The sequence below is a fragment of the Narcine bancroftii genome, chromosome 1 (genome assembly GCF_036971445.1).
Source record: "Narcine bancroftii isolate sNarBan1 chromosome 1, sNarBan1.hap1, whole genome shotgun sequence".
Classification (NCBI taxonomy): domain Eukaryota; kingdom Metazoa; phylum Chordata; class Chondrichthyes; order Torpediniformes; family Narcinidae; genus Narcine; species Narcine bancroftii.
In genome coordinates, this window is record NC_091469.1 from 419,028,446 (window position 1) to 419,052,536 (window position 24,091).

At 48.9% G+C, this 24,091-nt stretch overlaps 1 protein-coding gene across 10 annotated transcripts in view; it reads left to right on the forward strand.

Moving 5' to 3' along the window:
• The first annotated feature begins 404 nt into the window (after nucleotides 1–404).
• LOC138751590 (secernin-1-like) overlaps nucleotides 405–24,091 on the forward strand; it is a 108,225-nt gene continuing 84,538 nt past the window's right edge. For 3 of the 10 annotated variants that reach the window (XR_011350071.1, XM_069914072.1, XM_069914069.1), the window contains exons 1-3: nucleotides 1,247–1,288; nucleotides 8,682–8,841; nucleotides 22,782–22,963. Coding sequence is in view for 7 of the 10 variants with exons in the window: in XM_069914072.1 (XP_069770173.1) it covers nucleotides 1,287–1,288; nucleotides 8,682–8,841; nucleotides 22,782–22,963 (344 nt within the window). In the remaining 3 variants the exon portion in view is untranslated. Of the gene's footprint in view, nucleotides 706–1,246; nucleotides 1,367–1,403; nucleotides 1,457–1,906; nucleotides 2,125–8,681; nucleotides 8,842–22,781; nucleotides 22,964–24,091 lie in introns of those variants that run through there. The other 7 variants (XR_011350072.1, XR_011350073.1, XM_069914075.1 and 4 more) reach the window with 6 other exon arrangements.

Genomic DNA, 24,091 nt, shown 5'->3' on the forward strand with positions numbered 1-24,091 from the left:
CAAAAGCTTCCAAAATTCACCTATTTTGTCCACGTCTCTGCCAAGGTCTGTAAATGGCAGAACACACACTGAGCTTCAGTGAATATGTTGATGATAAGTCAAATGTTTCATGTCAGTGAATAAATAAACCTTCAGTAGCCACATACGACCCCTGACTGGATGTCAAGAAGCTCAGAAGGCTTGGGTATCTGTTACCAATGCTTTGCCTCTCCGACCAGATGGCGCTGCTGGGTCAAGCTCCAGCCCACCTTTGGGCACCCAGAATTTTAAAAAAATTACAAAAAGAACGTGCATGTTTCTTGTTGAACAAGAACACGTTGCTGCAATGAAAGCGGGTATTGGCAAATAGAGAATAGAATTCTCAGACACCCTCCCTCCCCGGCCCCTCCTCTTCTGCGTCCGTAACGTTGAGGGAGCACCGCGCTTGCACCGTCTCTCCGCTTCCAGAGGCGCAGCCCACGTGATCGGGAGCCGGCTGCTACTTTGCGCTACAGAGACGAGGAGCTCGGTTCAGGTAGGGGGCAGCGGAATGAAGTGATATTTCCGCCGTGATCCAGTCCGATGATGCAGAGGGGATGGAAGCAGTGATGTGGGCTCTGGCTTCCAGTTGTATAAAGGGAAAGACTCTTCGCTTTGGCTGCGTTTGCTCTGACCCCTGTGTCCGTTAGAAAACGCAGAGTGAAGATGGGCAGGGCGCTGTACAGTGTAAGCTTCATTTATTTTGTATTATTGAAACCAAAAGCGCTTCCAAATGAATGTATTACGGGAGTGAAGAGTGTGGAAAGCTGAGATACTACTGCTTTTCTGCATGATGCGTGCAGAATCGCTTGTTCCAGCAGTATTTGCCTCAGTGCCGATTGCACTGTTCCTCTTCTACCATCTCTTCTCCCAAACGTGCCCCGCCCTTCTGTCCGCTGGATGCTTTGGGCAATTGACCAACAGTTCTTAAGCTGCCAGCCCCATCTTTGTTTCTTTCACTTCTCCTGATTGGCTTTAAATTGCTGTCTTTATATACTTGCATTGATTAAAAGTGTTTGCCAGAATTTAAAATGTTAGGTCGTAATCATCCTCTCAGATTTTGCCACTACCTTTCATTTGTCTGTGAACTGACACTTGGGTGATGAAATCCACTATAAACAGAATGCAGAGTCAACTGCTTCACACCAACAGCAGAGAAAGGTGTTGGCAATAGATTATTTATGAATGCATTACACTCAACCTGTTACATCACGCAGCAACCTGCAATGATGCTTGAATAACAATCATTTGATACATTGTCCAAGCGCATGTAAGAAATGAAGTTTTACATTTTCCTTTGAAGAAACATTTAAAATGTCACAGAGGGTTGAACCCTGAATCACTTCACGTAAATTAATTTCAAACTTGTGGAACTTGTCTTGACTCTCAACTAATTTCGGGAGACTTCCTGACCTACTTTCAGGAAACTATCATGAATGTATTACTGGTGCAATTGCAGAAATGTTTTTTTCATTTACATCATATTTATAAATCTAGTCTTTGGGGGTTGGATGATCTGAAGATCTGTGTTTGGAATCCTGTAGTAAAGACTAAGAAAACTTAAAATAATGAAACAATTGGAGTAAAATATTCACAGAAACTATCTGCCACAAGGTTATGATAGCACAGGTGGAACTTTGTATGTGCAAATGGTTTGTTTTTAATTCTTCCATGCAGAGAGAACAATGTACTAGGCTTCAAACAAACTGCAGATTTCTTGTAATTTGCATAAATTGTTGCATAGTTTGTTAGAAAAAATGTGCTACCTTTTATGACGTCATCCATGTTTGTCAACTGAATATTGCTACTTCTATGTTAAGATTCTGTATCAAAATGTGACATTGAATTTAAGGAAAAATTGAGATAATTATTCCCAAATGAAATTCTGCTGGAAATCTGAAGTGAAATTACAAAGTTCTTGAAATAATTTGGGAGGGCATACAACATTTGTGGAGAGTCCAATAATTTGGGGCAATAACTTGTCTTGAAAACTGAAAGTGTTGCTCATAAAAGCCTTCCCATGCAACCAAGCCTGGAAGCCAGGAGAGATTAGGTGGTGGAGGGGTAATCTTGCAGGATGGTGCTGAGAAAAAGATGTGTTTAAAGGTGATATGAATGGAAAGGAGTTTCAGAAATTATTGAAGCTAATGTTGCATCAAGCCGGCTATAAAGTGTCCATCTGAAAGGAGAGCTAGCTTTGTTTCGCTCAAATTATGTAGAAAGCATGAAACACAACAGTCTCTGTGGATGGTGTTCGATGACTGGAAGTTTGGGGTTATATTTGTTGGCTGAAGAGAGGTGTTTTGAATATCCATGTACATTGCATCTCCTCACTTTAAGGGATGCTCCCCTTCCTCCCTTGCATCCCCCTGGCTCCCCTTCCTCCCTTGCATCCCCCTGGCTCCCCTTCCTCCCTTGGATCCCACTGGCTCCCCTTCCTCCCTTGGATCGCCCCCCCAGGCTCCCTTGGATCCCCCCCCAGGCTCCCTTGGATCCCCCCCCCAGGCTCCCTTGGATCCCCCCCCAGGCTCCCTTGGATCCCCCCCCAGGCTCCCTTGGATCCCCCCCCAGGCTCCCTTGGATCCCCCCCCAGGCTCCCTTGGATCCCCCCCCCAGGCTCCCTTGGATCCCCCCCCAGGCTCCCTTGGATCCCCCCCCAGGCTCCCTTGGATCCCCCCCCAGGCTCCCTTGGATCCCCCCCCAGGCTCCCTTGGATCCCCCCCCAGGCTCCCTTGGATCCCCCCCCAGGCTCCCTTGGATCCCCCCCCAGGCTCCCTTGGATCCCCCCCCCAGGCTCCCTTGGATCCCCCCCCAGGCTCCCTTGGATCCCCCCCCAGGCTCCCTTGGATCCCCCCCCAGGCTCCCTTGGATCCCCCCCCAGGCTCCCTTGGATCCCCCCCCAGGCTCCCTTGGATCCCCCCCCAGGCTCCCTTGGATCCCCCCCCAGGCTCCCTTGGATCCCCCCCCAGGCTCCCTTGGATCCCCCCCCAGGCTCCCTTGGATCCCCCCCCAGGCTCCCTTGGATCCCCCCCCAGGCTCCCTTGGATCCCCCCCCAGGCTCCCTTGGATCCCCCCCCAGGCTCCCTTGGATCCCCCCCCAGGCTCCCTTGGATCCCCCCCCAGGCTCCCTTGGATCCCCCCCCCCCAGGCTCCCTTGGATCCCCCCCCCCCCAGGCTCCCTTGGATCCCCCCCCCCCAGGCTCCCTTGGATCCCCCCCCCCCAGGCTCCCTTGGATCCCCCCCCCCCCCAGGCTCCCTTGGATCCCCCCCCCCAGGCTCCCTTGGATCCCCCCCCAGGCTCCCTTGGATCCCCCCCCAGGCTCCCTTGGATCCCCCCCCAGGCTCCCTTGGATCCCCCCCCAGGCTCCCTTGGATCCCCCCCCAGGTTCCCTTGGATCCCCCCCCAGGCTCCCTTGGATCCCCCCCCAGGCTCCCTTGGATCCCCCCCCAGGCTCCCTTGGATCCCCCCCCAGGCTCCCTTGGATCCCCCCCCAGGCTCCCTTGGATCCCCCCCCAGGCTGCCTTGGATCCCCCCCCAGGCTGCCTTGGATCCCCCCCCAGGCTGCCTTGGATCCCCCCCCAGGCTGCCTTGGATCCCCCCCCAGGCTGCCTTGGATCCCCCCCCAGGCTGCCTTGGATCCCCCCCCAGGCTGCCTTGGATCCCCCCCAGGCTCCCTTGGATCCCCCCCAGGCTCCCTTGGATCCCCCCCAGGCTCCCTTGGATCCCCCCCAGGCTCCCTTGGATCCCCCCCAGGCTCCCTTGGATCCCCCCCAGGCTCCCTTGGATCCCCCCCAGGCTCCCTTGGATCCCCCCCAGGCTCCCTTGGATCCCCCCCAGGCTCCCTTGGATCCCCCCCAGGCTCCCTTGGATCCCCCCCAGGCTCCCTTGGATCCCCCCCAGGCTCCCTTGGATCCCCCCCAGGCTCCCTTGGATCCCCCCCAGGCTCCCTTGGATCCCCCCCAGGCTCCCTTGGATCCCCCCCAGGCTCCCTTGGATCCCCCCCAGGCTCCCTTGGATCCCCCCCAGGCTCCCTTGGATCCCCCCCAGGCTGCCTTGGATCCCCCCCAGGCTCCCTTGGATCCCCCCCAGGCTCCCTTGGATCCCCCCCCAGGCTCCCTTGGATCCCCCCCAGGCTCCCTTGGATCGCCCCCAGGCTCCCTTGGATCCCCCCCAGGCTCCCTTGGATCCCCCCCAGGCTCCCTTGGATCCCCCCCAGGCTCCCTTGGATCCCCCCCAGGCTCCCTTGGATCCCCCCCAGGCTCCCTTGGATCCCCCCCAGGCTCCCTTGGATCCCCCCCAGGCTCCCTTGGATCCCCCCCAGGCTCCCTTGGATCCCCCCCAGGCTCCCTTGGATCCCCCCCAGGCTCCCTTGGATCCCCCCCAGGCTCCCTTGGATCCCCCCCAGGCTCCCTTGGATCCCCCCCAGGCTCCCTTGGATCCCCCCCAGGCTCCCTTGGATCCCCCCCAGGCTCCCTTGGATCCCCCCCAGGCTCCCTTGGATCCCCCCCAGGCTCCCTTGGATCCCCCCCAGGCTCCCTTGGATCCCCCCCCAGGCTCCCTTGGATCCCCCCCAGGCTCCCTTGGATCCCCCCCAGGCTCCCTTGGATCCCCCCCAGGCTCCCTTGGATCCCCCCCAGGCTCCCTTGGATCCCCCCCAGGCTCCCTTGGATCCCCCCCAGGCTCCCTTGGATCCCCCCCAGGCTCCCTTGGATCCCCCCCAGGCTCCCTTGGATCCCCCCCAGGCTCCCTTGGATCCCCCCCAGGCTCCCTTGGATCCCCCCCAGGCTCCCTTGGATCCCCCCCAGGCTCCCTTGGATCCCCCCCAGGCTCCCTTGGATCCCCCCCAGGCTCCCTTGGATCCCCCCCAGGCTCCCTTGGATCCCCCCCAGGCTCCCTTGGATCCCCCCCAGGCTCCCTTGGATCCCCCCCAGGCTCCCTTGGATCCCCCCCAGGCTCCCTTGGATCCCCCCCAGGCTCCCTTGGATCCCCCCCAGGCTCCCCTCCCCCCCCGGCTCCCCTCCCCCCCCGGCTCCCCTCCCCCCCCGGCTCCCCTCCCCCCCCGGCTCCCCTCCCCCCCGGCTCCCCTCCCCCCCCGGCTCCCCTCCCCCCCCGGCTCCCCTCCCCCCCCGGCTCCCCTCCCCCCCGGCTCCCCTCCCCCCCGGCTCCCCTCCCCCCCCCCGGCTCCCCTCCCCCCCCCCGGCTCCCCTCCCCCCCCCGGCTCCCCTCCCCCCCCCCGGCTCCCCTCCCCCCCCCCGGCTCCCCTCCCCCCCCCGGCTCCCCTCCCCCCCCCCGGCTCCCCTCCCCCCCCCGGCTCCCCTCCCCCCCCCGGCTCCCCTCCCCCCCCCCGGCTCCCCTCCCCCCCCCGGCTCCCCTCCCCCCCCCGGCTCCCCTCCCCCCCCCGGCTCCCCTCCCCCCCCCGGCTCCCCTCCCCCCCCCCGGCTCCCCTCCCCCCCCCCGGCTCCCCTCCCCCCCCCCGGCTCCCCTCCCCCCCCCCGGCTCCCCTCCCCCCCCCCGGCTCCCCTCCCCCCCCCCGGCTCCCCTCCCCCCCCCGGCTCCCCTCCTCCCCCGGCATCCCTCTGACCCTCCACCTCCTGATTCACACCACCCTCCACCCCATTAACAGCCCTCTCCAATGCCTGGCTGGTCTTTACTGTCCCCTCTGGCCTCCTCGGTTTCAGAATGTGTGGTCCTCAGTAGAGGCCTCACCTTCATCCCCCTTTATCCCCCTTTCTTCTGAAGTCATGACGCTGAATTCTTCTGCTATTGGCTCCATCTTCTTGCATATTTCTACTATGAGGATTTTCACCCCCACCCCCCACCACCATGACAGACTTCATTTCCCGCCTTAAACCTTTTTCTTCCTCCTCAACATTTAGTTCCAGCTTCTGCCTGCTTTGGACCTTTATATTTTAAACTACTGCCATGACATCAACAGTCTCGATTTCACCACTCCCCTCCCTCATTCTAATCTCACCCTTTGGGAACACTTAGTTTTCAAATATCAAACTGCAGACAAAGATAGCACTATTGTGGTTTGGCGCACTGGTCTGAAGCCAGATGACAACTCCCAGACAACTCTTACTTACCCCTTCAACAGGACCCCACCAAACCTCATCAAATCACTGTCTCATGCACCATCTCTGAAATCCTTTCTGGTCATCTCCCTTCTTTGGCTTCCAAGCTAGTTGTTTCCCAATCTTGCACTGCCCATTTTTACCTCCTACTCGATATCCATAGACCCATAGTTTCCTTATGCTCATGCCCAACCAATCTGGTATCTGCTTATGTCACATCTGTTTTGACCCTCTGATCCAGTCCCTTTCCAACTACATCCATGATACTTCATGTGCCCTCCATTACTTCAACAACTTCTAGTTCCCTGAACTTGACTGCCTTATCTTCACCATGGATATCCAATCACTGCACACCTCCATCTCCATATTCAAAGGCTTCAGAGCAATTCACTTCTTTCTCAACAATAGGACAAACCAATAGCCCTCCATCACCATTCTCCTCTGGCTGGCAGAACTTGTCCTCACCCTCAACAGATTCTCCTTTGATTCATCCCACTATCTACAAGTCCAAAGAGTAACCATGTGTATCTGCAGGGGCCACAGCTATGCCTGCATTTTTTGTTTACTATATGTTACAAGCCTACAGCACAAAGTCTTCTCAACTCTTCCTTTGTTTCATTACCAACTAGTTTAGTGCTGCCTCATGCACCCATGATGAGCACATTAACTATCCTGCAATTTAAAAGGGGCAATTGACTCAGCCATCGCTGTTCAGTCTCTAGTGCCTGTAGTGCCAAATCGATCAGCTTGACGTGATAGAGCAAGTCACTTTCCCAAGTACAGGGACTTGAACAACATCCTGAAGTGCCGTCCTCACTTCACAATAAGTATAATAACATAAGTGAATAAATTGTTGTAGCCTAACTGTTCATGCCAAAAAACAATTTTAATCAATTTTAATATATTTAATTAAAATTATAATAAATTACATGCCACATCCATTGCTAAATGCGAGAGCCGGCGTCAAACAACGGACGCCAAAATGTTCATCGTCAAAATGCGAGCGCCAAAATATCTGATTCCGGTCATAAGCACCCTATTGAATCCCGGCTCTGATACCTGGCTCACATGAGCCAGTGTCTAAAAACCCACACCTAATACTGGTCCCACTACTGCAAGTCACCCACAGCCTGTGTGGGTCTCAGCTGCAGAGCCCCTTGGTCAGACAAGTTATCACACTCTTGGACACCAGTACAATTGAGGCCTGTTTTACACAAATGGATGCCATGCCTTGTCGGACTGAGATATTGAAATTATCATGAAAATATTGGCCAGTTGGTCAGCACAGGTTTTTAGTACTCGGTTGGGTACTCTGTCTGTACTGGATGATTCCCTTGCATTTAGTCTCCTGAAGGCAACTCACATGTCATCTTCACATGCTGACAGTAGAGGAGCATCAGGGGACATGGTGATGCACAGTGGTTCTTCCTAGTTCTGATGATCTAATCAGGTGTAGAAGGCATTGAGCTTGCCTGGGAGGAAAGCTTTGCTCCCTACTACCTTACCAGGTTTGGTTTTGAAGTTGGTTATGACATTTAGTCCCTGCCACAGCTGTTGAGTATCCTTCATTGTTTCCATTATTATCCAGAATCTTCACTTCTTCCAGGAGATGACTTTTCGAAGGTCGTACCTGCTCCTTCTGGAGTGTTCTGGATCTTCGACTTAAATGCCTGTGATCTGGCTTTCAGCATGTTCTAGGCTGCATTGTTCATCCCAAGATTCGGGTTGGGGACATCCACAGCTGTTTCAATAAAGTCCATCATGATCCTGCTGTAATCATTCAGATCCTCAGCTAAACTCCACCCAAATCATTGACTCAAGGCTGTCCTGTAGCTAACTTCAGCCTCCGATGGCTGCCTTCTACCTGTTCTGACGTCAATTATGATTTCTAGTGCATCGGGGTGGGCCATCTTGTTCACTGACCACGTCATGCAGCTCTGCAAGTGCCTGTTTGTCATCTGCATCGGGAGGGATATGAACTCCAGTAATAAGCACGATGAGAACTTTCGTAGTAGATAGAAGGGTCTGCCTTTAATCAAGATTTACTCTAAGGCAGTGGAGCAGGAGGTTATCATAACCCCAACCTCCGGGCACCAGCCGGTATTAACTAAAAAGGGCACACCAACCCCTCTCTCATTGTTGGAATCTGGGTTCCAGTCCAGTCTATGAATAGTGAAGCCAATTGCTTTGCATCTTTAAAGATGTATGCACACAGCACTTTGTACCTTCATACTATTTCTTAGCAATTTTGAAATTGCTTTAAATAGCAGCTGCTGTCGATGAAAATTTAATTAACATTAAAGATGCATGAATTGCTATATTTTTAAAACTCTTCTTCTTCATTGCTTTTTCCTCCCTCAATTAAATTTAAACTTGACCACGTTTAATGCACCCATTTTTGTCTCATTCTCCTTGTACTGCTCATCCTCCGTCTGATTGGTTTGGAAATGCTATTGTTTACCTTGTTTCGTCCTCAGCATCTTATTCCCTCACTTTAACAATATCCACTTGCAATTGTTAATTTTGTTTTGTAATTTGTAAAACAAAGTTGTAAGGGTTTTGCTGATCATTTATTTTCTTAATTTTAGGATGAATAGGGCTCCTTCAAACTCTTGCTTTGTAGTTCTGCCTGATGCAACTGATGCTGCTTCTACGATATTTGGAAAAAATTCAGTAAGGCCAAGCAATGAAGTTCAAGAAGTTATTTATTTACCAGGTACTTCCCATGAGCCAGGATCCAAGGTTCAGGTAAGAAACCATGTATTGTTTTTTTTTCTTAATTGTTGATTATTTTTCGAAGTAATCTTCTTAAAATATTGAATTTCATGTGCTCTACACCTGAACAAAATGTTATCTGTCCTTAGAATAAACTGCATTATATTTTAAAATAATTTATAGAGGTCAACTTATAAATTAAAACCTACTGCCAAACATTGAATATTGTGTTGTTTTATTGAGTTATTGTTTTTGTATCATTTGTTTGTTGTATGTGTTCACCGTTAGGATGTGTGCCCAATTTCTTTGTACTTGTGGAAAGACAATAAAAAGTTATCTTGTATAGAAGACTATCTTGTTTAAGCCTATTATCCTTTAAGTCAGTAGATAAAATTGAACCGAACTGGCAGCTGAATTTTTAAATCTTCACATGATTGATTTGTAATAGTTGTGGTCTTTGTGCTCAACTTTTATAAGAGTTCAAAATATGAGGATCATTGGTTAGCGTTGTTGGATCTTGAACACTGAGCAAAACATCAAACATAAAGTTCTCCCAAGGGATATTTCTAATCTACTAAAAGGTACTTAAAAAATATGGAAGGTGAGCATCATTTCTCTAAAAATGTGAACACTCAACTCATTCCTAACTACTGTTATTGATGATCAGTTATAAGTTGTGGTAAATGCCATTATGCTCTAAATATTGTAGGTGCAATTGTTTAAATAGCAAGAGGACTTCAACATACTTAAAATTTGAGTAAAATTAAGGTTAGGATTAATTTCTTGATTGATCAAATTAGGAGATACTGAAATAACTCAGAATTGACTTGTGCAGTTCTTGAAAATGTAACCATTTTTTGCTCTGTTTATTTTAAACCAGGAAGCCTTTTTATTTTATGAAAAAGTGGTAATGGGCTCCTCCAGGGAAACTGGTCAGTGGGGATCTTTGGAAGCTTTTATAATCCAATTAATCCTTTGCACAGCTGATCACTATATTGATAAATCGTTATGATGGTAACTGCATTTATGAAGGAAGAAGAGAATAATTGTGTCTGAAGACACTAGGGAATTGTTAGCATCTGTGTATGTTGACAGTTGGGTAATTAGCCCCTGTACCCTCAGTAAATGCTTGGAGCCCGAGTGCTGTCTGACAGGATTTGATTTCCGATGCTAATTTCCTTACTGTTTTCCTCTGAGTGTAATTTAGAGTTGAGTTTTGAATGCTCTGTAGCAGCCTTCCAAAGGAAAGCTCCTTGTTTTGACAATACCCTTGCATGCATGAGATGTATGCTTAGAATCATTTTAAGGAGCTTGATCACTTGCTTGACAGCTCTGCTGTATTCCCTGATTAGGGGAAAGGTTTGAAAACATCTTCTCCCTATTAATGGAAATGGAGTAGGAGGCGAAATGGAAATGTGAGCAGGCAGTCATCAGAAGGTGGGGTAGCATATGTTTGGGAGTGAAGGCTTCAGCAGAACAGAGACACGGATACAGTCAGATGACATTATGGAAATAAATGTTCTTAACAATGGTTCGATACATGTGGTCTGCAGCATGTGCAGTTGAGACACCAGCATCATGCTTAAGAGGCAGGCTACTGAAGGCTGCAGAGACTTTGCGTCCAGGCACTAAGGACAATAACAAGGACAATACTTCCGGTTCTTTGATGGGGGTGGGGGTTGGGGGGGGGGCAGCAGTCCGCGTAGCAGCACTGGCCCCCATCAAGCAAACCAGCGGGTGAACGGCAAGGGCAGCTTAAAGGCCAGCGACCCCAAAATGATGCTGGCCTTGCTGCTCAGCCAACAGACAGGAACAGAAAACAGGAAAGAAGGGCATTGTTTTGCGGGAAAGTACCCGCGCATGGGAAATCCACTTTTGTTATGCATGTTATGATGTCAGCCATCGCGGCCATGGCAGGAACAGTACAGGTAAAAAAGTTGGGCCTGAGCCCTAATACAACTCAGAGCTTAACCTAACTACACTACGTGTGTGTGTGTCTTCTTTCAAGCGGTGCGTGGCTACAACGCCAAGATTATGAACAGGTTCAGTTTTCAATGAGGCATACGAGGTGAGTAGGCCACAAAAGAGCAGAAGGAATGGCTGCAGGGATAGGCTATCTTGCCTATTGAGCCTGCTGCACTATTTCAGAAGATAGCAGCTGAGTTGACAATGATCTAAGCTCTTACCTGCTTATTCCCTATAACCCTTAATTTCCCGGTATGCAAAAATCTATCTATCTGTGTCTTAAATATATTTAATCAAGCAATGTCGGCAGCTTCTTTGGACAGAGAATTTCACAGATTCACTACTCTCAGTTCTTCATTTCTGTTCTAAATCTACTCAGCCAAATGTTGAGCCTATGTCACCCAGTTCTAGTCTTGCCTACCAGAGAAAAAACACTTTCCTATCTTTGTTTTGTATATCCCTTTCAAAATTTTGTATGTTTCTATATGATTCCCTCCCATTCTTCTGAATTCCAGTGAGTCTGGTCCTAGGATCTCTTCATCTAAGTAATCAACTTGCTGAATCTCCAAAGTCATTCTTTTTGCCTTCCTGTTTATCTGCTGCATCTAAAAAAGAGCCTTGAGGCTGAAACGTTGGTTAACTATCTTTTTCTAAAGTACACTGTTTTTTGAACTGCTTTGTGTTTCCAACGTTGTGTTTTTACTTCAATCATGAGTCTGCAGTTGGTGGTTTGCAAACATTGTACCGTGAGTTATACCATATTTGTACTTCATTTGTTCAAAAGATAATAAATTATTTCCCAAAACACAATTTTCTATTCTTTTGATCCCTTTTCTCTCCCATTCTCAAAAGGAAAGGTTATCTATTGTGAAAGGGATTAGTTGATTTTGCATCAATATTAATTTTGGTAGTTGGTAATTTTTATTTTCCTTTCTACGTGAATCTTCTTCCAAATGTTGAGCAGATGGTGCAGTACTGGTGAACTCCTATGTTGCACCAGCTTTTCATCCCACTTATATGGTATTTGTTCTGGTACCTTCTCCCCTATTTTATCTAGCTCTAATCTGGTCCAATCTTGTTTTTCCCTTGTTTGATAAAAATCTGATAATAGGTATCTTAATTGTGCTGCTCTATAATAATTCTTAAAGTTTGGTAGCTGTAAGCCCCCTTGTTTGTACCATTCTGTTAATTTATCTAGCGCTATCCTCAGTTTCCCCCCTTTCCATAAGAATTTCCTTAATCAGGCTCATTGAAGCTCATTGAAGAATTTCTCTGTTAAGGGAATTGGTAATGATTGAAATAGGTATTGTATCCTTGGGAAGATATTCATTTTAATGCAATTTACCCTTCCTATCAGTATTAGTGGTAAATCTTTCCAATATTCTAAGTCATGTAATTTCTTCATTAATGACTGATAATTTAATTTGTATAGATGGCCTAGATTATTATCTAGTTGAATACCTAGGTATCGGATTGCTTGTGTTTGCCATTTAAATGGTGATTCTTTCTTAAACTTTGTGAAATCCGCATTATTCATTGGCATTGCTTCACTTTTATTTGCGTTGATCTTGTACCCTGATACTCCTCCATATTCCTTCAATTTCTTATGTAATTCTTTTATTGATAGTTCTGGTTCTGTTCTATGACATCATCTGCAAGTAGACTGATTTTATATTCCTTCTCTTTTATTTTTATCCATTTTATTTTATTTTCTGTTCTTATCTGTTCTGTCAAGGGTTCTATAGCTAACACGAACAGTGAGGGAGATAGTGGACATCCCTGCCTAGTTGACCTGCTTAATTTAAATTGGTTTGATATATATCCATTTACTGTCACCTTCGCCAATGGTTCCTTATATAATGCTTTAATCCAATTAATATATTTCTTTGGTAAGTTGAACCTCTGTAGTACTTTGAATAAATAATTCCATTCTACTCTGTCAAAGGCTTTCTCTGCGTCTAAAGCAACCGCCACTGTTGGCGTCTTATTTCCTTGTACTGCATGGATTAAGTTAATGAACTTGCAGATATTGTCAGTTGTTCGCCTTTTCTTAATAAATCCAGTTTGATCTAGTTTTACTATTTTTGGAACACAGTCGGACAATCTGTTTGCTAATAGTTTTGCTATTATCTTATAATCTGAGTTAAGTAGAGATATTGGTCTGTACAATGCTGGTGTTAATGGATCTTTCCCCATCTTTGGTATTACTGTAATTATTGCATTTTACATGAATCTGGCATGTTTTGTGTTTCTTCAATCTGGTTCATTACTTCCAGGAGAGGAGGAATTAATAAGTCTTTAAATGTTTTATAGAATTCTATTGGGAGTCCGTCCTCTCCCAGCATTTTATTGTTACCACCAAATGAAAACCTACTTAAGGACAAATTGTAAAGCAGGCTGAGGTTACCAGAAGGAAGCAGCTTTGAATATGTGATTACAGACACAATGATAATTAAAAGATTTATAACAAACATGTACATCAAACTGCAAGAGAAAGAGAATGATGAAATAAGCTGTAAACCCAAACAAAAGTGGGAACAAGATCTAAACATAAAGATAAAAAATAAAAAATGGGAAAAGCTATGCTCCGGAACTATGAGAAATATAATAAACATGAAGTTACGCATGATACAATATAATTGGTTACACAGGCTATACACCACGCATCAAAAGTTAAATAAATGGAACCCAACAGTATCTGATAGATATTTTCGCTGTAAGAAGGAAACGGGAACAACAGTACATGCAATTTGGGCATGTGAGAAAGTGGAAAGGTTTTGGGAAGATCTAAATCAGGTATTAAATAAAATCACAAAATGCAACATACCAAAAAATCCAGAGATCTTTCTTCTAAATAATATAAGAAGTAAAGAACTAGGCCTCGATTTGGATGAAGCACAAAAAAGATTTATTATGATAGCCTTAGCTGCAGGTCGGGCCCCCCGCTGCAGGCCGGGCCCCCCGCTGCAGGCCGGGCCCCCCGCTGCAGGCCGGGCCCCCCGCTGCAGGCCGGGCCCCCCGCTGCAGGCCGGGCCCCCCGCTGCAGGCCGGGCCCCCCGCTGCAGGCCGGGCCCCCCGCTGCAGGCCGGGCCCCCCGCTGCAGGCCGGGCCCCCCGCTGCAGGCCGGGCCCCCCGCTGCAGGCCGGGCCCCCCGCTGCAGGCCGGGCCCCCCGCTGCAGGCCGGGCCCCCCGCTGCAGGCCGGGCCCCCCGCTGCAGGCCGGGCCCCCCGCTGCAGGCCGGGCCCCCCGCTGCAGGCCGGGCCCCCCGCTGCAGGCCGGGCCCCCCGCTGCAGGCCGGGCCCCCCGCTGCAGGCCGGGCCCCCCGCTGCAGGCCGGGCCCCCCGCTGCAGGCCGGGCCCCCCGCTGCAGGCCGGGCCCCCCGCTGCAGGCCGGGCCCCCCGCTGCAGGCCGGGCCCCCCGCTGCAGGCCGGGCCCCCCGCTGCAGGCCGGGCCCCCCGCTGCAGGCCGGGCCCCCCGCTGCAGGCCGGGCCCCCCGCTGCAGGCCGGGCCCCCCGCTGCAGGCCGGGCCCCCCGCTGCAGGCCGGGCCCCCCGCTGCAGGCCGGGCCCCCCGCTGCAGGCCGGGCCCCCCGCTGCAGGCCGGGCCCCCCGCTGCAGGCCGGGCCCCCCGCTGCAGGCCGGGCCCCCCGCTGCAGGCCGGGCCCCCCGCTGCAGGCCGGGCCCCCCGCTGCAGGCCGGGCCCCCCGCTGCAGGCCGGGCCCCCCGCTGCAGGCCGGGCCCCCCGCTGCAGGCCGGGCCCCCCGCTGCAGGCCGGGCCCCCCGCTGCAGGCCGGGCCCCCCGCTGCAGGCCGGGCCCCCCGCTGCAGGCCGGGCCCCCCGCTGCAGGCCGGGCCCCCCGCTGCAGGCCGGGCCCCCCGCTGCAGGCCGGGCCCCCCGCTGCAGGCCGGGCCCCCCGCTGCAGGCCGGGCCCCCCGCTGCAGGCCGGGCCCCCCGCTGCAGGCCGGGCCCCCCGCTGCAGGCCGGGCCCCCCGCTGCAGGCCGGGCCCCCCGCTGCAGGCCGGGCCCCCCGCTGCAGGCCGGGCCCCCCGCTGCAGGCCGGGCCCCCCGCTGCAGGCCGGGCCCCCCGCTGCAGGCCGGGCCCCCCGCTGCAGGCCGGGCCCCCCGCTGCAGGCCGGGCCCCCCGCTGCAGGCCGGGCCCCCCGCTGCAGGCCGGGCCCCCCGCTGCAGGCCGGGCCCCCCGCTGCAGGCCGGGCCCCCCGCTGCAGGCCGGGCCCCCCGCTGCAGGCCGGGCCCCCCGCTGCAGGCCGGGCCCCCCGCTGCAGGCCGGGCCCCCCCTGCAGGCCGGGCCCCCCGCTGCAGGCCGGGCCCCCCGCTGCAGGCCGGGCCCCCCGCTGCAGGCCGGGCCCCCCGCTGCAGGCCGCTGCAGGCCGGCCCCGCGGGCCCCCCGCTGCAGGCCGGCCCCGCGGGCCCCCCGCTGCAGGCCGGCCCCGCGGGCCCCCCGCTGCAGGCCGGCCCCGCGGGCCCCCCGCTGCAGGCCCCGCGGGCCCCCCGCTGCAGGCCCCGCGGGCCCCCCGCTGCAGGCCCCGCGGGCCCCCCGCTGCAGGCCCCGCGGGCCCCCCGCTGCAGGCCCCGCGGGCCCCCCGCTGCAGGCCCCGCGGGCCCCCCGCTGCAGGCCCCGCGGGCCCCCCGCTGCAGGCCCCGCGGGCCCCCCGCTGCAGGCCCCGCGGGCCCCCCGCTGCAGGCCCCGCGGGCCCCCCGCTGCAGGCCCCGCGGGCCCCCCGCCGGTTACCCCCTTGCCGCTCACTCTCTTCCAGTCCTTCATTCTCTTTCTCACCACTCTTCTTCTTTCTTGTTTACTTCCCCCAGCCAAACTCCCCGATACTGTGTGTCTCTCAGCTGGCCACTCCCCAGCTGGCTGCTCCCCAGCTGAGTCCCCCTCCCACCGGCGTTAACCTTTTACTTCCACACTGCGCATACGCAACTCTTCGTGCATGCACAGTTGCACACCTCTTCTTGGCTCTGAGAGCCATTCTTGAATACTGCTGGTTGGGATGACACCGCTCCTCTGGGGACTCACCAACACCAGAGATCAGCCACTCCTCTCCATGGTGGCTCTCTGCTCTGATGTGCAGGTAAGACCACCTTCTTTCTTCTCCAGTGATTTTCTTTCTTCCCTTTTCACTGTTATTCTTACTTTTTCTCTTTTGGATGCCATCTCTGTCCCTTCTCTGTAACTTTATCTTTCTCTTCCTGTATTTTATGTTTATTGAGCTCTGGCTTTCACACTTTTTTTTCTTTCCTTTGGAGGATGGGAGGAAACCAGAGCATCAGGTGGACATCCACAGGACACAGGGAAAATGTACAAACTCCTGACAGTAGCAATTTGAACCTGGATCTCTGGTGCAGTAATAGTTTTGTGTTAATCATTCCACCTTCAATTCTAGAACAATTTTAAGCAATATTTACATATCTGAGAAACCATTCCAGCCTCCCAGCCTCTACAATTTGCCTAGTTTCACAACAGGTCCACAGCAGATGCCATCTTCCTGGCTCTCCTGGAATTCCTGGATAACAAGGACATTTATGGCTCCTATATATGAACTACAGTTCTGCCTTGAACCCTATAGACCCAAACATCCTTGTACCCAGACTCCAAGACATTAGGCATCAACAAACTACTTCTGCCACTAGGTTCTTGACTTTTTGACCTATAGACCATAAACAGTGAGAATTGGTAATGACATCTTCTCCACACTAATTCTTTATACAAGTGCCCTGCAAGCTGTGCATTCAGCCTCTTCCTATACTCTCTCTGCACTCATGCTTGTGTAGCCAAGCACTGCTTTAACTCCATTGATAAGTTTTCAGATGACACCATCATTGTAGAATGGACCTCAAAGGGTGACAAGACAGAGACAAGGAGATGGAAGGTCTGGTGGTGCACTGTTAAGAAAGCAATTTCTCCCTCAGTGAGCTAATTGTTGCCCTCAGGAAAATGAAAGGAGCAAATGCCCTGGTACTGAGGTTGAAAGCTTCAAATTCTTATGAGGACATGCCTGTCCTGATTCAGCCCACATTGATGTTACAACCAAAAAGCACAAAAGATTCTACTTTTTCAGAAGTCTAAATGTCCTTGAGGTCTCTTACTAGCGCAACAGATGCACCATTGATAGTGTTCTGTCCAGAAGCATTGCACCTGTGTCTGGGAATGGTTCTGCTCAAGACCTCGAGACGCTGCAGAGATGTAAGCAAAGCTCAGGCCATCACACTAATAAACCCTTCCCTCTCCCTCTCCAAATTCAACAAAGTTTGTGTCTCTTGCTCTCCCTGAAAAGCTGCTAACATGACATACCCAGTGATACTTTCTTCTCATTCCTCTTCTCTCAGGCAGAAGCAAACTTGAACCTTCAGATTCAAGGATAGTTTGTTTTCTGCTGTTAACACAGTCTTAACTAGATCTCACTGACAAGATGTAATGCTGTAGCGCTGTTTGCATCTGTACTTTTCTCTATACTCTTCATTATTTGGCACTTTCTCACTACTTTCCACACAGTTGTCCTTATTCCAAAACCTGCTGTTTGAGTTGACTTGCCTGGATAGCACACAAAATGAAGCTTTTTACTGTACCTTTGAATGTGCTAATAAACTTGAGCTATGTTTTTGGCAAGCATATTGATTAGAGTTTAGTTGCTTTGAACAACCTTTGCAGGAAGTTGATGATGTTTATCTGGATAACTGTTGTCAATGATGTGGAACAGTATCAAGGCTAGTAATTGAGTGTTAATTGGACCAACATATTTGTTTCCAGTGAAATAGTAACCAGGTAAATACCTTCAATGAAATCTTAAATCCTTCAGTTTTTCTCCAGGTTATTATCTGATTCCAATAAAGTCTTTAGTCTGCTCCACCAGCTCTGCATTCGAGTTAAACACATACATGTACAGCGATATTGCCTTCCTTAGATAAGCACTCTGACATTGCTCTTTTCCTTCTACTCCTTGCTATGATGAAACTTCTCAAAACATCTCAAAAGGAATTTTGCAAATGTTGCAGAAATTCTGTTTGTCACAAGCAACAGATGTTTTGTCAGATCAATTATAAAATTGCGACAGAAACAGGGATGGCGGATGCTGCCATTTTGAGCAAGTGAGAAGTTGGAAGGACTCAGCAGGTCAAACAGCATCCATGGGGAGAAATAGATAGTCAACATTTCAGGCCGAACCCTGCTTCAATCTCAGAAAGAGTCCTGACCCAAAAGTTTGTCTGTCAGTCTCTCAATGGATATTGCCTGACCTGCTGCTTTCCCTCCAGTTTCTCTTTGCTTGCCATAATGTAAAAAAAAATTCAAAGATCTAAAACTTGACAAAACTGAAGTTTGGGCTAGGAACTGAGTTTGTGAATCTGTGATGAAGCAAATAAATAACAGCATATTTGTGGATAGTTTTGTGATACATCTGTGTAAGTTTGACTACATATGACTATATGAATGTAAATTTTATGAACATAAGCATTAAACTAAAGCACATTTTTAAAATTGCATTTGTTTAAATTTTATGAGCAGGCTAATGTGTGCACTTCGCAGGATTGACAGTTTAGCTTAGTTGACTCAGTCTAAAGTCATGGGAAATGTACTGCAGGCATTGAATGTCAGAAATAAAAAGGGAAAAGCACCAGAAATATTTGGGTCAGGCAGCCTGTATGTGGAGCAAAGTAACATTTTGGGTCAACAAAATAGAGCTGAAATGTGTGTGTGGCTCAGTACAACAGCAACACCATATACAAGCATAGTTGGTGGTATAAAAGGGGCAATGAGTCAGCATTCAGGAGGGAGATAGAATGGTGCACTAACAACAATGTCACTAAAACCAAAGAGCTGATTGTAGATGTAAGGAAAGGAAATTGTGTCGAGGGACAGCACAGTTGGCATAGTGGTTAGTGCAAGGAGTTTGTATGTTTTCCCTGTGCCTGCATGGGTTTTACCCAGGAGCTCCGGTATCCTACCACTGTTTGAAATGTACTGGCGATATAGGTTAATTGGGTGTAAATTGGGTGGCATGGACTCATGGGCCAAAATGGCCTGTTACCTTGCTGTATGTTTAACTTTAAATTTAAAACTAGAGGTATAAAATCCAGTGATTATTAGGGATCAGAGGTGGTGAGGGTCATAAACTTTAAATTCCTAAAAGTAACCATCTTGGAGGACCTGTTCTGGACCCATCACGTTAGTGCCATTGTAAAGAAAGTGTCAGTGCCTCTACTTAGGAATTTGCAGAGGTTCAGTACGTCATCGTCAGAGTACATGCAAGATATCACCTATAACCTGAGATTCATTTCCCTTCGGGCAAAGCAGAATTACCACTTATACAAGAAAGCAAATAAAGAAATGTAAACAAACTGCGCAATACAGAGAGACAAAAAAAATGAGTAAAGGGCACAAATAAGAATCTTTAAATGAGTCCCTGGTTGATTTTATTATTAAAGAATCTGATGGTAGTAGCTGTTCCTGAACCTGGTGGTGCAAGTCTTGAGGCACCGAGACCTCTTTCCCTATGGTAGCAATGAGGACAGAACATTTACTGGGTGGTGTGGACACTTTTCCTTTGAGTATTTTATTTTTAATTTTCAAAGACATACAAATCCAAATAAACAATACATTTTTCCAATAATTTATATGATACAGCCTTTTTTATCCCCTACCCCTCTCCTCTCCCTCCCGTATCTTAATACAAAAAAGAAAAGGTTATACAAATTAAACAAATACAAAGAACAAAATATCATTAAAGTCAAAAACGTTTAAGGGAACTTGAAAAGAACCCAAAGAAACCCAAAATAAAAGAATAAGGAACAAAATACAAGAGCATGTCACCTGCGCTACGACTCACTTCACCAATCTCTGCCATTCCACTACAGGCACGATTGCTGTATTCACTTTATCTAAAAGGGGTATAAATACATCTACGTACCAATGTGCAGGAAGGGTTGCCACACCCCAATGAATGCTCCATATTTCTTCCTCAAATTGTATGTAATCTTCTCCAGCGGAATACAATTCTGAATCTCCCTATTCCATCATGTAATATTTAATTGGGAGTCGGACTTCCATGTGACTGATATTCACTTCCGGGGTACAGATAAGGGCACCTTCACAAACTCAATTTGATATCTGGACGGTTTAAATTTCAAATCCACAATGTTCCCCAGAAGATTACCACTGTGGAAAATCCATCTTTGTAATTTTTATTTTCAGAATGTCTCCAGGTCTTCCCAGAAGGATCTTACCTTTGTACACAGCCAGGTTGAATAGATAAAGGTTCCAATCTCCACTCTACACCTAAAGCACATTTGAGATTTCTGATATAAATTGATGTAATTTTTGTATGTGAAGTACATTTAATGCAGGAAATTGTACTACACGAACCTGTACCTGGCATTAATGACAGCTGTCATGCTGTCCAGACACAAGTCTGATCAGCACCGCTCGTGGATTGTTGTGCCCAAGTCCATCTCCCACCTTTCCCTCGACTTGTGTAAGCCTGGCTTCGGGCTCTCACTTTGGAATAGGAGATACATCATAGAGAAAAGCTAGTACATATTCCCCTTTCGAATTAGAATCTCCATGTCACAACACACGGGTAGGGCCATAGATGGTCCCAAATTATCCCTTAAGAAAGATCTTAGCAGAAGAAAGTTTTATTAGGCAAATCATATTTATTCCTCAGCTGTTCAAATGACATTGGCTGCCGTTGCTCACAACAATCCTTGATATACCTGATCCTCTTCCGGCACCAGGTGTCCAGGATCTTATTATCCAGAGTCATGGGTATTAATTTGTTCTGGATCAAGGGCAATTTAGGAGATATTCCCACCTTTAGTCCAACACAGGTGGTGTAGATCCTTGATGATTTCTGCTGCTTTTTGACACCATCGTTCCCTGAAGATGTTCTAGATGATGTCGGGTTTTGCCTATGATGTCCTGGGCTGTGTCCACTACCTTTTGCAGGACTTTCTGCTCTGAGGTATTGGTGTTCCCATACCAGATTGTGATTCAACCAATCAGCATGCTTTCCACCATAAAGTTTCTGGTGTCATAAACCTCTGCAATCTCCTGAGGAAGTGGAGGTGCTGTCATGCCTTCTTCATGCTGTAATTAGTGTGTTGGGTGCAGAAAAGATCCTCTGAGATGGTAACTCTCAAGAACTTAAATTTGCTCACCCTCTCCACCTCTAATTTCCCCCAATGATCACTGGATCATAAACTTCTGGTTTTCCAATTCCTGGAGTCAACTATCTGCTCCTTCGTTTAAGTGACTTAGAATGCAAGGTTGTTGTTAGCACACCATTCAACCAAGTTTTCAATCTCCCTCCTATATTACCCACTATTGTGATATCGTGGGCAAATTTGTAGATGGTGTTATTGTCATAGCCACACAGTAGTAGGTGTAAATTGAGTTGAGTAGAGGGTTAAGAAAGCAGTCCTGTGGTGCTCCAGTACTGATGGAGATTGTGGAGGAGATGTTCTTACTAATCCTCACTGATTGTGTTCTGGAGGTGAGAAAATCCATGATCCAATTACACAGTGGGGTATTGAGTCCCAGGTCTTGCTGATCAATTTTGAGGGGGTGATGGTGTTAAATGCTGAATTGTTGTCGATAAAGAGCATCCTAATGAATGCATCTTTGCTGTTCAGGTTTTGCACAGAGCAGGTATACCAAACCATGGCTTGCGAGTTCACATTTGGCTTACAGAGACGTTTTGTATGTGTAGTGTTAGAGGGCATGGTTTGCGATCGTGTGTGGCTGTGTTGTGGGCAGTGAAATTAGAAGAGTGCAAGTTCGATCCCAACTGCCTGCCTATCTTGGCTCCCAACACCCTGGACTCCCATCCATCCAAGCCCCTGATGCCCCAGGCTCCCACCCTTCAGAGCTCCTGACACCCCGGACTCCTGTTCTCTGGCATTCCCGATGCCAAAACTTTGTCGATAATCGTATCATCTGAATTTAATAAAGAAATAGGTCTATAAGATGATGGTTTGAACAGAGAATATGTGTTTCAGATGCCTGATCTAACAGCTCCATAAGTAGAGGAATCAACAAATCTTAATTTTATTTATAAAATTCAGGAGGGAAATCATCTTCTACTGGAGATTAATTGCTTTGCAATAAACTCATTGCTTCCCTGACCTCCTCCTGAATTAAAAAAAAGCATTCAGTTCTACCTGATCTTCTAAATCTAACCTTGGAAGTCTTATTTGTGATTAAAAATTCTTCTATTTTATTAACATCTCTTTGGAATTCTGCTGGTTATAATTTAAGGTCATTAATTTCTAGAGGTTTATAACTAGTCATGTTCATATCGGTTTTTTAAAATCCCATTCATAGTTCTTGAGACCTGTTCTGCTTTCAACTGCCAGGAAAGTACTTTATGGGTTCTTTCACCCAGTTCATAACACTCCTGTTTAGTTCTTGCTATCACTTTTTGCATTCAATATGTTTGTAATGTATTGTATTCAAGTTTTGTATTAATGAGTTATCTGTTTTTCTTCAGACACTCTCATTTGGAAGTCTTTTTCTAAGTTAATTATTTCTTTTTCCAATTTTTTCAACTCTCTTGTATATTTCTTTTTAATCTTGGAATTATAACATAATTTTTCCTCTTAAACTGAAAATAAATTATTTGTTTTAATTTGCAGAAATGCTGATTGCTTGTGTGTGTACAGAATTATATAGATTAAAGGAAGATTGATCTTGGATGTGTCAGCTTTTTGGTGGAATTATCCAAATCTCATTCTCCTCACTTTCCCCACATTGTAACCTTTCATTTCCAACTAGTTCATTACAATTTAGTTCCCTACCCAGTTATGAACAAGGTCCCAAACTTTGGCAGTCTTGGTCCCATGATATCACTGCAATATCTGGGAACAGCAGGATCAAATCCTTCGGTTGCACTTGCTCACCAACCAATTATTGGGAAGCACAATCATTGCTTTTTGATTTTTTTGAAGTAGATATATTCTGTACTCCACCAACTAACTTTTTCATTCGATTTGGCAGTGCACCTACATTTCTGTTGATCAAGCAGAGAGGACACATGCAGTAATACTCAACAAATCATCCTGGATGTGGGGGGCAGAAATGGGAGCAAATGAACATGGAGTCTGCATTGGGAATGGAACTGTGATAACCAGGGAGACTGCTGCACAGACAGAAGCTCTACTCGGGATGGATCTTGTCAGGTAATTGTTTAAGAGAAATTGAATGAGCTCTCGCTCTCGCTCTCTCTCGCCCTCTCGCCTTCTCACACACTCTAAAACAATGATTAAATGGGATGTTTGTGAGTTTATGATTACATTTTGCAAGAAGGTTGGTTGGGACATTCATTTGGAGGTGAAAATTAATAAAAGGAAAATGCATATGTTGCCAAAAAAATTATATTTCAGATATTTGCTCCTCTCTTGTGGACTTAACATAGGGAGGGAGGGAGGGATCCTTAAAGAAACCATGCCAGGCTTGGTCTCTCTTGTCAAGTGCTCTATAATCTCATCCTTGACAATCTACTCCAACATCTTCATGACCACTGTCATCAGGCTAACCTGTCTATGATTTTCTTCCTGGGGTCTGTATTTTGACTTCTGTTGTGTGGCACACCTGAGGGAAAAAATGTTCACAACATTAGTCTTTCCAGTTTTCTCCTCACTATTGCATTCACTGTTAACTTGTTTTTTAGCAATGGTGTTAAATAGTGTTTGCATTCGTGTGCAATCCTGTATCTTCACTGTACTTGTGTGAAACAAATACTATACTGTGGTGGCTCACCACAAGGCAGGCGAACCAGCCCTGCTTGTAAGCCACGCGGCAGGGCAGCCGGCCAAAATGGTGCCGTCGGGGGTTTCCCTTCCTTCCAGCTAGGGGCTCAGAAACCCTTGCTGGGGGACCACGTGACGCCCAGGTGATGTCAGCGCCCTCCAGCGCAGTTCTCAGCCAGATCCGGGCTGAGAGTATACATGCAGCCCAGCAGCCTGCAGTAAACTGTCTGCTCACTGAGCTAAACCCATCTGGTTACGTGCGTTATTGCAGGAGCAGTGTAGCCGCCGCTGCAAGTGGTGATGCCAACTGGTTCAATCGTCTTTGAACCCATCATGAGTGAGCCTGGGATCAGCGCTATAGCTGTGAAACTGCCTGAATTCTGGGTTCGGCCACGTGGAGGCCCAGTTTCACCTCCGCCAGATTTCGTCCAACATGACCAAATTCTACCATGTGGTCACTACCCTTGTCCAGGCCACCGCCAGACGCGTGCTGCACTTTGTTCAGCACCCACCCGCCAAGGACAAGTATGAGACCATCAAGCGAGTGCTTACAGGGTC